Genomic DNA, 16,435 nt, shown 5'->3' on the forward strand with positions numbered 1-16,435 from the left:
TGGAGGCCAGAGGGCCACAACACCCAGGAGCTGGGCGGGAGAGGAGGTGGGGGGGGGGGGGGGGGGGGGACTGACAGGGAGGCAACATGAGAGGACAAGCCTTTTAACATCTGGGTAACACAGACGAGCACCCGGGCTGCAGCCTAATTATTAGAACACTCTTACTTAACTTAACCTCGCCACTAGACCGTGACAGGGAGAGGAGAGCGAGGGAGGGAGGGAGAGGGGATGAGATCAGGGCAAGAGGAGGGGGGAGCAGGGAGCAGATTTTTGTGGGGATGACAATGTCTCCTTGGTTATTTAAGTCTTCACCTGCCAGAATGAAATGAATAGGGGTTGTTGTAACTAAACAAAAAATTCAAGAGCCTCGTAAGATTACAGGAATTCAAATATAAAGGGAATTCTATTCATCTAAGGCATTTTCTATTCTTATCACCATCATCAGTATCATCCTTACTCTTTGAGGATCCTCTCGGTGATTGTCTCCTTTTCCTGCAACTGTTTCCCAAAGTTTGTGATATTTCCCTGGGAATAATAACCACACTGATGACATCTGCTCTTTGAAAGAAAAAAAACACCTCCTTATCCGACTGACTGTGTGTTTTAACAGCTGTCAGCGCACGTTGCTCTTTTGAACATTGGATGTGAAGAACGGTGGAATAACTGCAAGTTGGGTGACAGATCTACAAGGCAGGAATGACAAACATGAAAATCTGCATCAATCATGGTGACGGGGACGGAGAGGGAAAGGTACGGGCCAGTAAATCATTAAAGTCCCCAGCTGAACAGTCTGCCTGGCAACCGGTGTCACAGAACCAGCTATGGAGATGGAACTACATCCTGTACTGCATTCATTTTTATATCACAACAACCTAGCTGATCATATTCAGAATACAAGGTGGTCTTGAATACAATGTGGGAGGAACTGAATCCTGATTCTGAATCCTGATTCTCCCAGACGGACAGACATTAGATGGGATATCTAGCTTCTGACTGGCCTGTCGTCTGACTGACTAGCTGGTGGGTCGGTCAGTGGCTAACCCCAGTCCTGACTGACCGGGCTGGTGGGTCGGTCAGTGGCTAACCCCAGTCCTGACTGACCGGGCTGGTGGGTCGGTCAGTGGCTAACCCCAGTCCTGACTGACCGGGCTGGTGGGTCGGTCAGTGGCTAACCCCAGTCCTGACTGACCGGGCTGGTAGGTCGGTCAGTGGCTAACCCCAGTCCTGACTGACTAGCTGGTGGGTCGGTCAGTGGCTAACCCCAGTCCTGACTGACCGGGCTGGTGGGTCGGTCAGTGGCTAACCCCAGTCCTGACTGACTAGCTGGTGGGTCGGTCAGTGGCTAACCCCAGTCCTGACTGACTAGCTGGTGGGTCGGTCAGTGGCTAACCCCAGTCCTGACTGACTGGGCTGGTGGGTCGGTCAGTGGCTAACCCCAGTCCTGACTGACCGGGCTGGTGGGTCGGTCAGTGGCTAACCCTAGTCCTGACTGACCGGGCTGGTGGGTCGGTCAGTGGCTAACCCCAGTCCTGACTGACTAGCTGGTGGGTCGGTCAGTGGCTAACCCCAGTCCTGACTGACTAGCTGGTGGGTCGGTCAGTGGCTAACCCCAGTCCTGACTGACTAGCTGGTGGGTCGGTCAGTGGCTAACCCCAGTCCTGACTGACCGGGCTGGTGGGTCGGTCAGTGGCTAACCCCAGTCCTGACTGACTAGCTGGTGGGTCGGTCAGTAGCTAACCCCAGTCCTGACTGACCGGGCTGGTGGGTCGGTCAGTGGCTAACCCCAGTCCTGACTGACTAGCTGGTGGGTCGGTCAGTGGCTAACCCCAGTCCTGACTGACTAGCTGGTGGGTCGGTCAGTGGCTAACCCCAGTCCTGACTGACTAGCTGGTGGGTCGGTCAGTGGCTAACCCCAGTCCTGACTGACCGGGCTGGTGGGGGTTAACTGTGGCCCTGCCAGGCACCCAGTTCCCCGTAAATCAGCGGGGATTTATGGAGACAGGCCTGTATGGCTCACAGCTTGGTCACGTCAGGAAGGAAGCCGGCGTGGCTACACTGTTGTCTTAAGGATTCTTCTCTTTTATTTCAGCTGCTCAGGAAGTCAGCTGGGGTCTGTGTTTCAGCTCTAAACCACACTGATTGCTCATCCTCCTTTTTTATTATTTATTTGATCTCTCCTTTTATCTCACTTTCTCTCTCTCTCTCTCTCTCGCTCACACACAGTCTTTACTTTCCTCTCTCTCACTCTCTCTCTCTCTCTCTCTCTCTCTCCTACTCTCTCTCTCTCTCTCTCTCCTACTCTCTCTCTCTCTCTCTCTCTCTCTCTCTCTCTCTCTCTCTCTCTCCCCCTACTCCCCAAGTCAGGCTTGTTGGGGATTGTGGAAGTGGGTTAGCTGTTCAGGGTCATGTTCAATGCTCAGCTCTGCCGTGCAATTGTGTGGTGGGGGAAAAACAAACAAACAATCTCCAGCTGTCACACACTCACACAAGGAGATGTAGACTCTCACAAAACACACACATACACACACAGGAACAAACACACACACACACACTATATCCATAAAAATAAATGGCACACACACAAAACACACAGAGATACACAAATATAAAATCACTCTCACAAACAAACAAGTGTTCTTCTGTCTTCACTGAGCTTCTGCATGTGACTGTTTCAGTGTAAATATTCATGTGAATTTTAAACAGGCAAATGACTCCTGATGCCTGTAAATAATACAGTATAGAAGGAAAAACCTTTTTATTCCTGATTTCAGAGGATAAATATGTAGTATGAATACACTGACTGGTAATAGCTTATAATGTGACATGCGTATATTATGCATATATATATTATGCCATGATGGGACCTTTATGTGGAGGTTTAATGGTTGACAGCATAGCGTATTAAAAACGTGCCAGTGACTGTACTGGGAAGATTTGGTGGGCTTAACACTGAGGGGACACTGCTCCAGGAGTGACAGCAAGCAGCTAGCTATCCAGTCAAGGGGAACCCAATTTAAGTCTCTTATATAAAAGTGCTGGAAATTCAATTGCATTAGAGCCCTTGGTGGGCCCAGGTTTAATCGAATTAGACAAGACTCCAAAACAGAAAACAGCTTCCAGCTCTCAAACTAATTTCCCCCCTCCCAGTCCTCACCATACCCTACGCCCATGCCGCCTTACTCCTCAGTGGGGATGCCAAACCCCCGGTCCCCTAGTCCACTGGTCCCCTTCCACCATAATCTCCTCTATATCAGTGAGGATGAACCAGGCCATATCGTAATCAAATGACACCAATATCAGCTTAAGGCACAGTATCAGCAGATCTGGATGGTATTGGTAACGTTCATAAGCCTTTCTCCGGGAGAATTCATGTAGCTGCATTTTGCAATTTCCCAATGCCTCAAAATGAAGGACATATAATTCCATCTATTTCCCTTCTTCCATCTACACTACACGTTACAAAGTAGAAATCGAAATGCATCTCTCTGGTTCTACAGCTGGGCTGACGTTTTCAGTTCCTCAAAACCACCAAAGTGGCTTTAAACAGGACTCATATGAGAAGTAATCCTTTATGAGAAGTGCTAATTCTTTCAGTTCTCTCCCTCTTTCTCTCTATCCTTCCCTACTTCTCTCTCTTTCTCTCTCTCCATTCTTCCCTACTTCTCTCTCCCTCTCTTTCTTCTGGCTGGGTGTGTCATTCACAGCCTTCCCTGCTCCTCTGGTGGTTTTTATCGGATCAGTCTCAGCTCGACGCCCTTGTCTCTCATGTGTTTGATCAAGGGTGATTCGATCTCTCGCGCTCTAGCCCTCCCAAGGAGAGGGAGAGGAAATGGGGGAGAAAAAGAGAGAAAGAGGGACTGAGACAGAGAGAGAAAGATGGACTGAGACAGAGAGAGAAAGATGGACTGAGACAGAGAGAGAAAGATGGACTGAGACAGAGAGAGAAAGATGGACTGAGACAGAGACAGAAATATGGCCAAAAAAGCACAGGGAATTACCCACCATCATAATGAGGCCTCAGTCCCCTGCTCATCCAGAGAGACCCCCACTCTCTCTCTATCTCACTCTCTGTCTCTCTGTCTCTCTCCCTCCCACCAATCTGTCACAAGATCAGATGGATTGTGTTGACATGTGTAGGAGTTGTTAGTGCTTGTGCAGAGAGAGAGGAGGGTAGGGGGAGACAGGGGTAGTGGGTACTCCGATTGAACGCCCCTTCTGTTAGAGACATGTCTCCTGCCAAAGTTTGGAAAGCTGGGTAATCCCCTGTTCATTTGCCACACTGGCTGGGTGAGTGCAGTGGTATGATGAATGCTGATGACAGGACTGTGCCCCATCTTGTAGCGAGTCACTTCCCAAGTAATCAGATTCAAACAGAGAGCCAAATGGCCTCCGCTCATTGACCAATGCTAATATCCCAGAGCTTGTGGGAGTCGGAGTGACAGGGACAGGGAGGGACAGGGGAAAAGGCAGAAAGAAGGAACCAGAAAATCAGTGTACTGTGCTGTGGTGGTGACAGAGAACATTATCAGTAGGGAGTGTGTGTGTGTGTGTGTGTGTGTGTGTGTGTGTGTGTGTGTGTGTGTGTGTGTGTGTGTGTGTGTGTGTGTGTGTGTGTGTGTGTGTGTGTGTGTGTGTGTGTGTGTGTGTGTGAGAGAGAGAGAGAGAGCGCGTGCTCGCACATGAGCGTGTGTGTATGCGTTCACCACAGACCACAGTGAGAGGAGAGGACAGAGTCTGTGTGTGTGAGTAGAAGGCCTATTGAAATGTCTTTGGTTTTCACAGGCTGCTGTATTCAGAGTTAAGGTTCACAGGGTGAATTACGGCCAGTTATATTACTGGACTCTCACTCAGCAGCATACTTATTCTTCTGAGCACGTCCTGGTCAGGAGAGGTTATGCCATCATTTGAATTTCCCCAATTCTTTCACTTGCACTTACCCAAGAGAAACCTTCATCTCATTTATGAATTAGACCTGTGGAGTTCCTTGTAAAGTGCTCTGTGAAACACTATCTGAACATTCTCTGGTAGTTGAATACACTTCTCACATGGAATGGGTGCTGCAGTCTCTACTAAACCACAATATATAGTATGTGCTGTTTTTAGATAAATGTTTTCTTGTTAATTAATATCAAAATCATATTGTTTGTGAGGCCTGATTTGATAATAAAGATAACAAATCATTACACACGTTTTATGTTTCTTTACTTTACAGACTAATCAGACCTTTGTGAAACATTAGATAACGGTAAATGTACTCACAGCGTTCGATGCGGTCTTCTGGGCTTGATGACGTCTCGCGGTCAGACAATAAGCCTGACACTGCAAAAATCTTTTTCCCAGCGTCCTCAACTGCTTTGAGGGCGCTTGGGGACCTGGAGGGGATCTGTGCCCCAAAGTCATACTCTTTACCCTCCGCGTCCGTGTAGCGCAGGTGGGGAGAGGCGTCTGCATCCAGGCAGCCTTTGAGGCGCTTAGCTGGGGTGAAGGCTGACTGATAGCCCCCTGCCCCGTCACGGTCCTCTGGGGGGGAGGCGAAGGGTCGGAAGGCCCCCACCCCGCTGTGGTTCAGCATGCTGATGGGGGAGCAGTCCAGATTTGGAGGGGCAAACTGGTGATGCAGGTGCAGCAGGGAGGAGGGGAAGTCCCGGTTGGGGAAGCCCCCAGGAACGGCTCCCTGACGGTGGTACATGGAGGCAAAGGTGTAGGAGCCGTTGTTGAACGGCAGGTGCATGTCCTTTTCCCCCATGGAGACGGGCACGCCGAAGGGGCGGGGCTGCTGGCAGGGGATGGAGGCGTCGCGGCTGGCCTCGGCGGTGGAAGCCAGCACCATGAGGGCCGGGGATGCCAGAGGGTTGGGCAGGTAGGAGGACGACTCCATCTTGAATGCAGCCCGGTGCAGGTCCATCCTGGTACCTGGGGAGGGGGGTTCCTGGGCCCAGAGGAGGGGCTGAGAGAAGAAGGAGTGGGGCGGGGTGTCCGGGGTGCGGGAGGTGGCTCTGGACACGCAGGTCAGGGGAAGGTGGGTCCTCACGGAACGGTCCAGTCTCACTGTGGGGTCATCCTCCTCAGGTCACCTTCTGTAACAGGACACACAAGAAGTGTCATTTTCATTCAGCACCAGCCATCAAACTATTTCAAACAACATGTCAGAACCTCTTTGAAGAAGAGTCACAAACTTTTCCTCAGAGAGAGATCCGGGGTTGGATCAAGTCTATCTAAGCGGCTTATTTCTCCATCTCTCCATCTCTCCCTCCCCTGCCTGCAGCTGGACCAGAACCGTCTGTCACAGATAAGGGCAGCGCCCGTCAATCTGATAAGGCCGGGCCTGCTCATGTGAACACTCGTCCCGGGTCCCCAGCCTGCATACTCCAATGGGATTGTGATAGTGATATCATATCAGGCTGCCATCTGCACAGCCAGAAAATTTGACTGAATGAATAAATTAGCTGCACTTCACCTCTTGACCTCTGGAGCAGTGAAACAGACTGAGACCCTCAGGAGGATTAGATGGTCAGATTGGACAAAGTGTGTGAGGTGATTTAATAATGAAAAGCTGGCAAAAAAAAAACGTTTCAAAGATTTTAATCCCAAAGGGCAATTTGAAGGTGGTCATAAGTTAGGGTATAACATCAGCTCAAAAGAAGAGACCTCATCTATAACAACCCAAAACAAAACTGAAGCTACGTTCAGGGTTTTATAAATCTGCATTTCATAAATCCATATTTGCATTAATATTCCATAGATTTTACATTCATATCACACACAGAAAACATTTAAGTTATGTTGATATGCTATCATAAAGTCACCATTGATTTATCTAAGTCCTCAAATGTTGAACCAATTCATGTGGATAAGGTCAAACCTGCAGCGTCGTCTACATCCCCCTGCTGTAGCTCTTCAAAGCCACACAGAATATCTACCCACATCAGGCTCTCCATGAGAATTAGCTGAGAAATCTTTTATAGATATCAGCTGTCCTGAACACCCATTCAAATTGATTTAAAACCTGATCTGAGCTTTGGCACATTGCACACACATGCAGCCTCCCTCAGAAGAAAATAAATCCCTTTACATTATCACACAGTGCCTATGGGACCTGGTCAAAAGTAGTGCACTATATGGGGAATAGGGTGCCATTTGGGACGCAACCTTACAGTGTCAGGGGAATGTCTGTTGAAAATGGGTTATACTACAGCGCTCAGGTCTGGCCAGATGCCCAAGCATCACATTACACTCTGTCTTTCCCCCTAATCTAGCCAGGAAAATAGCACCTTGAAAATGTACCAATAACTAAAGCCCCATTCATGCCCCCTTTCATCATAGAGTCTTTCCCTGAGTATCAGATCTCTACCCTGGGATCACCTCTAAAGTATGACTCCATGTAGGTGTTGATAGCCAGGTAATACAGTGATAAGTACCTGAATATTTCAATTTTATTATCATAACCATCAGCTCGCAGAGCCGCGGACTCAGAGTGAAACTGACAATCCAATAAAAGGACACAGGATATCCCCTTATGGCGAGAGCCGGGGAAAAAGCAGATGTAGGCTGAGTGTTGTACCGACGTGCTAATCATTTCTCTCTTCTCCGGCAGACGAGGGAGCCGAGCCAAGAGAAGAACTGAGCTGCCTGGTGCCGGAGCTACAGGAACAAATCTTGTGCTCCCAGGGTACTTGAGTCAGCCCACGGGGCTGGAGCCTGACATACACTGACACACACACTCCTCTGCTCCACACCATGCCGTCGGGACACTGATACCGAAGGGAGGTCTTGAGACGCCTCTATCTCCTTCCTACATGTTCGTCTTATAATATACTACGTAGTTTTAAATATGTATATGACAAGACTGAGTAATAGAAGTTCAGCCAAAGTTGAAAATCAATGTCTGATAACCAAATGATCACAAATGAGGATTTATTATCCTTATCACTAATCACGAACACAATAGTTGTATTAACACTGTAATAACATTGTAATAACATTGTAATGACCTATAATACATATATAGTAGATGTCAGAATCTACTGAGAATCGCTCATAAATATAAATATACTGACAGGGTTCATCTGCATTTATAACAGAAATGTCACAAGATATCACTTCCATGTTGTCGTAATTTGATTACTACAGGTAGACTGGTGCAGCTGTCAGTCAAATATTAAACACAACATATTATTTTAGTTGTAAGTGACAATATTATGATATCTTGAGAAATTGCAATGTCAACAACAATGAAGTATAATATCATTCCTATCAGAAAGGCACTGATGTAAAATAAGCTATAGCCCTCCATAAAGGTACAAAGTTGGGATGTCAAACATAGTTTCCGTCTGGTTGTTTCAGGAGAGAAACGCAGATGAATCCAATTTACATATAAAAATGGACTGTCAACTATGACTGCTGGCCAAGAACAGGAGACCCAAGCGGCTTAGGTTTCCTTAGAGAGCGTCATTCAGACCACAGCTCCTGTACTTTCCCTGTCTGTCAGTATATTTAGAGACTGTTGACAACCGTGAAAGTGCCACTCCTACATTTTATTACAGGACAGGGCAGACGGTGTCATTCAACTACTCTGGGGAGGCAGAGAACACACACACACAGACACAAACACACACACTTGTACACATAGGCACATTATCTATGGGGAGGACATATTTAGACAGTTTGCAAGTTGATGTTGTGGTAATTTGGTAGATGATTCAAACTTAGATCTCTCTGAACGTACACGAAGGGACATGGACGCAGAGATAATCATTTACTTTTTAACACTATCTAAATAATATAATGACATTAAAATGCATTACTTCCTTTAATTCAAGACAAATGCACAGGACAAACCCGATTACAATACATGATTTAATCAATAGCAAAAACATCACTGTAACACCACAGATCATTTTCAAAATCCACAAGTAAAAAAAAAAAGTTGATGTCTCAAAAATTAAAAATAGCTTATAGATAATATAGGAACCAGACACATTTACATGTGCATATATAATACAGTAATAAATATACTTTTAAAACTGCTCTACCAAACCTGGCAACTCTATGAAACATTAGAGGAAGTGTTCTCTCCTCATCTGCATGTGATTGTAATACACATAGTGAGAAGATGTTGGCACATCTCAGAGCAGCTAATTACACTGTATTTCACACAAATTAGCCAAACGTGCTTTTATAGGCTCCGTAAAACCACTCAGGCTAAAGGGGACAAAACCTCTACACATTATGGAAGATATTTTTTTAATACAGGTGACAGTTCATGAGACGTCACTTAAAATGGTAAAACATGATCGTCTAGGTAAAAGTCAAATAGATTTCAACCGCCTGACGAGGGGAATTTGGCATCAAATATTTGCCGTTATGACACAAACAGGCAGAGTCAACTGGCTGTGTGGTGGAAGGGTTGGCTGGGTGTGTTTGCGTCACGCTGGACATCTCACTCAGTATTCTAGACAGATAGTCGTGGTTGATGTCCGGAGGACAGTCAATACTATTCAAACATAGTCATTCATGTCTGCCTCTGTGACTCTGTACACAACGCAGCTCAAATGCTCCTTCTGAATCAAAATCAGGTGTACTCGCCAATATCAAATCTATACGGGGAGTTATTCAATACAATGTCGCTGCAGCAGTTGCTGTTGTACAAAATATGCTACAGTGCTGAGAAATAATGACACTTTGGCATATTCAGCTAGAAAATCAATAAGGATTGGACAAGCTGTGTCACACTGCTCGTATGGCAGTTCACTAACAACTAATACATTTTACTGGAGTGTACGACAGAGTGGTGAATACTAATGAAATATCTAGCAATCAGTCTTTAAAAATATTAAGAAATCCTAGCACTCTCTTTCTTTTTGTTTATATTTGAACCATTGGTTCGGTGTGTGACACACCCAAAGTGACATTCAGCTCTAACTGCCAAAAGGAGAATGGGATTTATTTTCCAAATAAGCCGTTGTGAGCTAAAAGGAAAGTGAAACACATTGATTCATGGAAGACAAAATATTTTTGGGGTTTCCTGACCTGCCAAGGCTATTCATTTCAGGGACGATGGACTGCTTGCCTCACACAACCCACCTGAGCCAACTAATTCCTCGCTAAGCCCAGATTATTTGCAAGGTGTCGTGTCTAGCTCCCAAAGCGCCAAAGCCAGCCGTGGAATACAAAGAGAACCCTCTTTCTCTCTCTGTCTCTCACCACTGACCATCTCACTCACTGAAGCAGTACAACCTATTTGTAAATAGAGAGAGCGAGAGAGAGATGGAGAGAGAGAGAGAGAGAGAGAGAGAGATGGAGAGAGGGGAGAGGAGTGAGAGTTGTGTCGCTTTTCTCCTCTATGAGCCTCCACCCTCCCAGCTCCCTGCATTGGGCTTGGGCTGAGCCTGGGGACAGTGAGCCCTGAACTGGGCTGAGGAGTGAGGACACCACTGGCCTAGCTGGCAAGTCACTGGATGTTCAATAACAAGCAGTTAGCAGCACAGTGATAGCATGCCTCAAAGCCTTATGACAACTTGTTGGCCAGCTCAACATTTAAAACACCACACACTAATTCCACCAACACAGCTGCTATTTACTACAGGAGCAGTGCCATGGGATATTGAAGGGAAGATTTGGTTGCTGTGGATGAAACTGACATTTAGAAGACTTCCAAGCAGTCTTTACACAAAGTAACTACACTTTCATAATCCATGGGTATAGTACACAGTGTGTGTGTGTGTGTGTGTGTGTGTGTGTGTGTGTGTGTGTGTGTGTGTGTGTGTGTGTGTGTGTGTGTGTGTGTGTGTGTGTGTGTGTGTGTGTGTGTGTGTGTGTGCATCAATCGGTGCCTTTTTACTCCCAAGCCATGACTGTAGGAAGATAATAAGTAAACAAAGATATCTGTCTACAATCGATTGAAGCAAATGCACTGATAATGCCTTCTGGGAAGAAAATTTACTTATTTCCAAGCTCTTAAATTTTGGTCCAGATAATTGACAAATGGGGAAATCTGAGAAAGAAAATATCAGATAATTATATTGAACAAAACTCATCCAATTAGTCAGGCTAACCCTGAACGGTCTCCTGTTCTCAATGCCTCTCATGGAGAAGAGATAATACTGCTGTGTACAATTCAGTCAAACTGTTACAAAAGGCTTTTGGAAATATCTGGCAATATGCTACTGAATGGAAACAAGCAACATTCATCAAAACGGAACATTATTCAATATCATTTGCAGTTATTTTTGAATAAAATGCATTACTTTCAAATATCATAATAGTAATTTCCTACTCATGTGTACATTGTAAAAAGCAATACAAGTAAACATTATTGCAGATATAGGCCTAACCAGTTCCAGTGCTACATATCCTAGACTCTTCATCTCCCTGTCTTCATCTCCCTCAGATTTCTACCCTCTATTCAAAAAGCACTGATGACAGAAAAAAATCTGAAAAGTAAATATAATATGGACATTAAGTCGCCTACAGACATAAACAGCATATCATTTCCTCAAGACTGACCAAAATAGACTCCAAATCACAAGGAGAAAAAAAAGTGTGAAAAAATAAAGGTTACTCAAAACGTGATGCCGATATTTCTATGAAACCGATGACTGAAAACAATATCATACAAACAGGAAATAATGAAACGGATGTATTGTATGATTATTCAGATCGAATATTGCAATACGAAACGAATTAGCCAATAGCCACAACAATTTTCTCAGCATTTTCCAGCCCCAGAGCACAACAAAGAAAACCAGACAACCTTATTTGAAACAACATTTCAAATATTTGGCCCTGGCTAAAAATGCATTTTGAAACGCAACCAGTTCTAAATGACAGGGGAAGTGGTCAGAATAACGCAATTTGGGTGAAAATAAAACATTTTCGTTTGATTAAATATTCCACACAACGCACTGACTAACCTACAATTATTCCAACTGAAGAATAAATATTTCTTTAAACAAATGTAAAATGCACACGGTGAAACCGTGGGTGCATGTGCGATATATTTCTCCTAAACCCTATGTTCAAACACTTGTTATTTACCGACAGAGGTTAATTTTAATTACCATACCATGCCGCCATCTGCATGACAAATTACCTTTCAGTCAAGTGTTTGTTAGCTAATCAAAATATAAACATGATAGGGTCTGGTTGGAGGGGATGTGGTGGGCGGACCCTTCCGCGTTTAATAAAGAACGAATAAGTAGCCTCGATATTGAAAGAACTAATAGACCAAGCGTCATCAAGACGATGCGATAGAGTAATCCATAGTTCATTTACTATCTATGTCATCTGGGTTCGTGTAAATCTGAATAAAACGGATGATCAGTAGCCTAGTAAGTAAATATATTATTATTATGCATATCATGACGTTAATAATTCCCTATTGATCAAATATGAAATATAGCCTAGTTTTAGCAGCAACATCTTAGATTCTGTCTCTCCTTTCCATCCCATTAGTTCAGCTTTCGAACCACACACAGAGAAGAAGACGCTCTCTCCAAATTGAGAACGGATAATGTTTCATTCCGCCTGCTTGCTCTCCTCTCCAGTTTTTTAATTCCACAACGCTCAAATCCAGATTAAAATAACTCTAGATATTGATTCGGGCACTGGAATCGACATACATTTTAGTTCAGTTCTCACTTTGCAAGAGGATCAATGGGAAGCAATAACAGCTGACATCGCTGCTGGGAGGGATAGAAAACAAGGACTGGGGATACAAATCGAAACCTGACAAATAAATCATCTTTTACTTTTCTTCCGAACTAGACTTTCTTTTTGCCTGACTCTTCCCACGCAAAACAAATACGGAGTAGCCAATCGTTTGAATACGCTAAGGGAGAATTTATACCAAATGTTCTACATGTAGGTGATTAATTCCCATAACATTGCCCGTTAGCAGTAGCCCTAATTAGCCAAAAAATAAGGATAAAATATATTTTTCTAAATGGAAATGTCCTTCACAAATTGTTGCGCTGTGAAAAGATCAGTCGGATATTCCACCTGCTCAACGCACTTAGAACACCCAAAATATCCGTATTTGTCTGCACATAATTTAATATTTAAAATGTCATCATATAACTGGCATATCATGTTAATTATGATGTATCAATTAGCCTAGCATAGGCCTACAAGACCATACGCCAAAACGTAACTTTTTTAACTTGTTGAAAACCTACCATGATTAGATAAATAATCAGACGCAGAAATAATCCGAGAAAAATGAGACGCATGTGAGAGAGCACTTTAGGCCTATAGGCTACAAGTAACTTCCTTTTTTATATATAATTCAAGTGAACACTGGGTAATACAAAAAATAGGAAGTCTGAGACTATGCTGATAAACAATGCTGATAAATCACCTGAAGCGACGAAAGCGTGTTTTACTGTTATATTTGTATATATTTTTATCTAGCCTAGGCCTAAATTAGGCACTAATAATTTGACATTTTCTGAATAATAGACTTCGTTTTTTTTCACGTAATGTTTGTGAAATAAGACGTTAAAGTTTTTTATTTTTTAAACAATAGGCTATAGTGAATTAGCGTACACACATATCAATTAGGCCAATATAATTTCATAAAAAAATATGGAAACTTTTGTCTGCGTCGACTGGTGGATATACTTGTACGACTCTAATCTTTCCAGTTGGCAAAAAAATGGTTAATTGCAGCCTTCCGTTATAACAGCTATACAAAAATTATATGGCATGTAAACAGGCAATTTATTACATTTTGAAAGCAAACATTTAAGATGTTCATCACGGATGAAAAATAGCATACTGTTAAAAGACACTAGGCAAGTTGCTAACAAAGTCTTTGTTCACTCGTGCATTCCATTTTAAAAGTTAAACCATTATTATATCTATTGAGTAAAAAACTAATAGGCCTATCTAAAACTTTAGACTATAACATCATTGCACAATTATAAAATGTTTTATTAAATTTAATTATTGAGTGAGATTTTACAAACACTGCTCATGAATGTTCTAGGTTGTTTTAATTTTTTTCATCAACTGTGAATTAACCTCGACTCTTTATACTTTGGAGCAACTAGTTTACAATCGTCGGTTGGCGGAAACCTTCCAGCTTGTAGCAAGTCATTTGGGGCAGGATGTAAATTGTAGTGGTCCGTAGTAAACAGGTGTTTCCCTCTCCTTTCTATCCGCTCACTCTCAGACCACATCTTGACTAGTTTTCGATTTTTCTTTCCGAGGATAAAAGTTAACGTAATTGATGGTTGTTACGCAACCTTAGTCAACAAGTAGGTTATTTGCTCTGCCTGTCTTTAAATATAGGCTGTCTTTAAATATAGGCTATTCAAGTACGCTCACACACACATACACACAGAGAGAGCAAACATTAGGCTACCAAGTCCAGAGAAAAGGCTAAATGTACACTATGTATCACTTACACTTTTCCAAATAGCTTAGTTTCTTGTGTATGGGTGCTGTGCATAAAATGTTATGACCACAGTTCAGTCATTAACTTAAAACACATCTTTGTTAGGTTTAAAAAGCATTAACGGCTACGAGATATAATCGGTGTATTTAAAATAGTCACAGTCAAGTATGGTTACAAGCACCTTATTACACGGTAGCCTAATTGAGGTTTTACACAAAGACACCAACACGTTGACTTTTAATCTGTGACCAGTGACGTTTCTCCACGGTATTCTTTGGATGACTAAAAGTAGTTCACGCGCATTAGATGGAACAATGTTGTAACATCTTGGCCATGTCCCCCACTGTAAGCCATTATCCAGGTAGTGGGCGCAACTACTCAGAACTACTTATAGGCCTAGCTCGATTTAAAGTAAAACTTCTGGTGTTATAGGTCGGCTATATGTCAGGTGATCTTTCCACATGTGATGGATAGCCTATGCCTTTTCCGACCGAACTTGAACAGAGCGCTACAGGAGCGCATAAAAACAACGTTCAAAACATGAGGTAAAATCTCAAACTCAAAAAGCTCAAAGAGGTAAAGTTGAACAGTTACCCTAAAACTTGTGGAAACACTGCTAATGTTTCAAACCAAGCTTACCTAGAACGGGTTCAGAAGTTAGAATGCATATTTTTGGAAACAGTGCGCTGCCTAATGCATGCGTCACATGGGTTGACGATAAAATGCCAAACGCAAGTCTAAGAAAAACACGTACAATTCTGAACACTGATTGTGAACAACATTCACATTTCAAGAGGCATGGGTGACGACCACACAATCAGTAGCCCGCTAAGACATTTGATACTTGAGTTCACGCTTGAATAGTTGGATAGCCTACAGCTAGATTCGTTGTGCGTTAAAGTTGGACGACAACAAAATCCCAATAGGTAGTAGAGCACAACACAATGCAATCACTGTCAAAACATTCGGAGTACTTACGTTGTTATAAACAATCCCTTTGAAGGTCCTAGATATTCGTTTATCCTCACAACCGAAACTTTTCAATGGCAGGCTGGCGAAAGCACCGGCGATAACGGAGTCGCATGGGAAGGAAAGTAGTAACACCTCGCTGCAATGTTGCGGTGTGGAGAGCCAGGCTGTCCCCAGCTCTTGTGATCAGAGTGGTGTGAGTTGCATGTACCGCTGAGAGAAAGGGAATCTGCGTGGAGTCGAAGAATAGCGAAGAAATGGCAGAGATTGGATCTAAAAGGTAGATGAGCCGCTCGCAAACAGTGTTTTAGGTGCAGTGCTGCCGCTCAGCGCTTGGTTTGCTCAATGACTGACTTTCTCTCCCTTTCCACTTTCCTCCCTTCGCAGTTCCCCAGCCCCCCTCTCTCCATCCATCCATCTTCCCCAGGGTGGGTTTCAGTGCGCTTTGTGAACAGTGAATGCATTTTCTTCTATCTTCGCCCTAACCCTAAACAAAAGGTACATCCTAACTGGAGACTATTTCCAATCAAAGACAAAGACATGCGTGCGCCCGCGTTACAGTAGGCCAGTAAAATGACAAAGTTCCATACGTGTGAACCTCTCAAAACAAGCTGCTTATGCAAAGTAATTAGGCTACCATTTAGCATAACTTTATATAAACATATATATATATGTATATTATTTTTGTTTGTTTGTTGTTGCAAGCCGTACAATTCTTAGAGACCATAATAACATTTCTAAGGATGTCACCGTGCTACGTTGCTTATACAGATTGTTTAAATCATTGTCTATTGTGGGTCGGTGTCAACAACGTAGGAAAACAATTGCTTCGGTATTGCATGCCCGTTCCGGTAAATGGTCTGTTCAGATATTATCCACCTGCTGGAAAGATATTGAATTGCATGTATTGTCCATCAAATAGCAGAGCAGTGTGTCTGAAACTAGTATCACATACATAACATAACACCTATGCATTGTTATTAAACTATGCTGTAAAGTAGATGGACAATATCATATTTAAAGTGTATTTCAACGGCAAATGTAACTCTTATTTTGATGAGTTACTTT

General features: G+C 43.5%; 1 protein-coding gene across 7 annotated transcripts in view; it reads right to left on the reverse strand.

Moving 5' to 3' along the window:
* The window catches only part of rnf220a (ring finger protein 220a), a 172,769-nt gene extending 157,046 nt beyond the window's left edge, over positions 1-15,723 (reverse strand). For 2 of the 7 annotated variants that reach the window (XM_029704863.1, XM_029704861.1), the window contains exons 1-2: positions 15,377-15,723; positions 5,260-6,077 (exon numbers count right to left, since the gene is read on the reverse strand). In XM_029704863.1, the coding sequence (XP_029560723.1) occupies positions 5,260-5,905 (646 nt within the window). In that variant the 5' untranslated portion in view covers positions 5,906-6,077; positions 15,377-15,723. The remainder of the gene's footprint in view (positions 1-5,259; positions 6,078-15,376) is intronic. The other 5 variants (XM_029704865.1, XM_029704864.1, XM_029704862.1 and 2 more) reach the window with 4 other exon arrangements.
* Between the last annotated feature and the right edge of the window lie 712 nt (positions 15,724-16,435).

This window comes from Salmo trutta, chromosome 21 (genome assembly GCF_901001165.1).
Source record: "Salmo trutta chromosome 21, fSalTru1.1, whole genome shotgun sequence".
NCBI lineage: Eukaryota > Metazoa > Chordata > Actinopteri > Salmoniformes > Salmonidae > Salmo > Salmo trutta.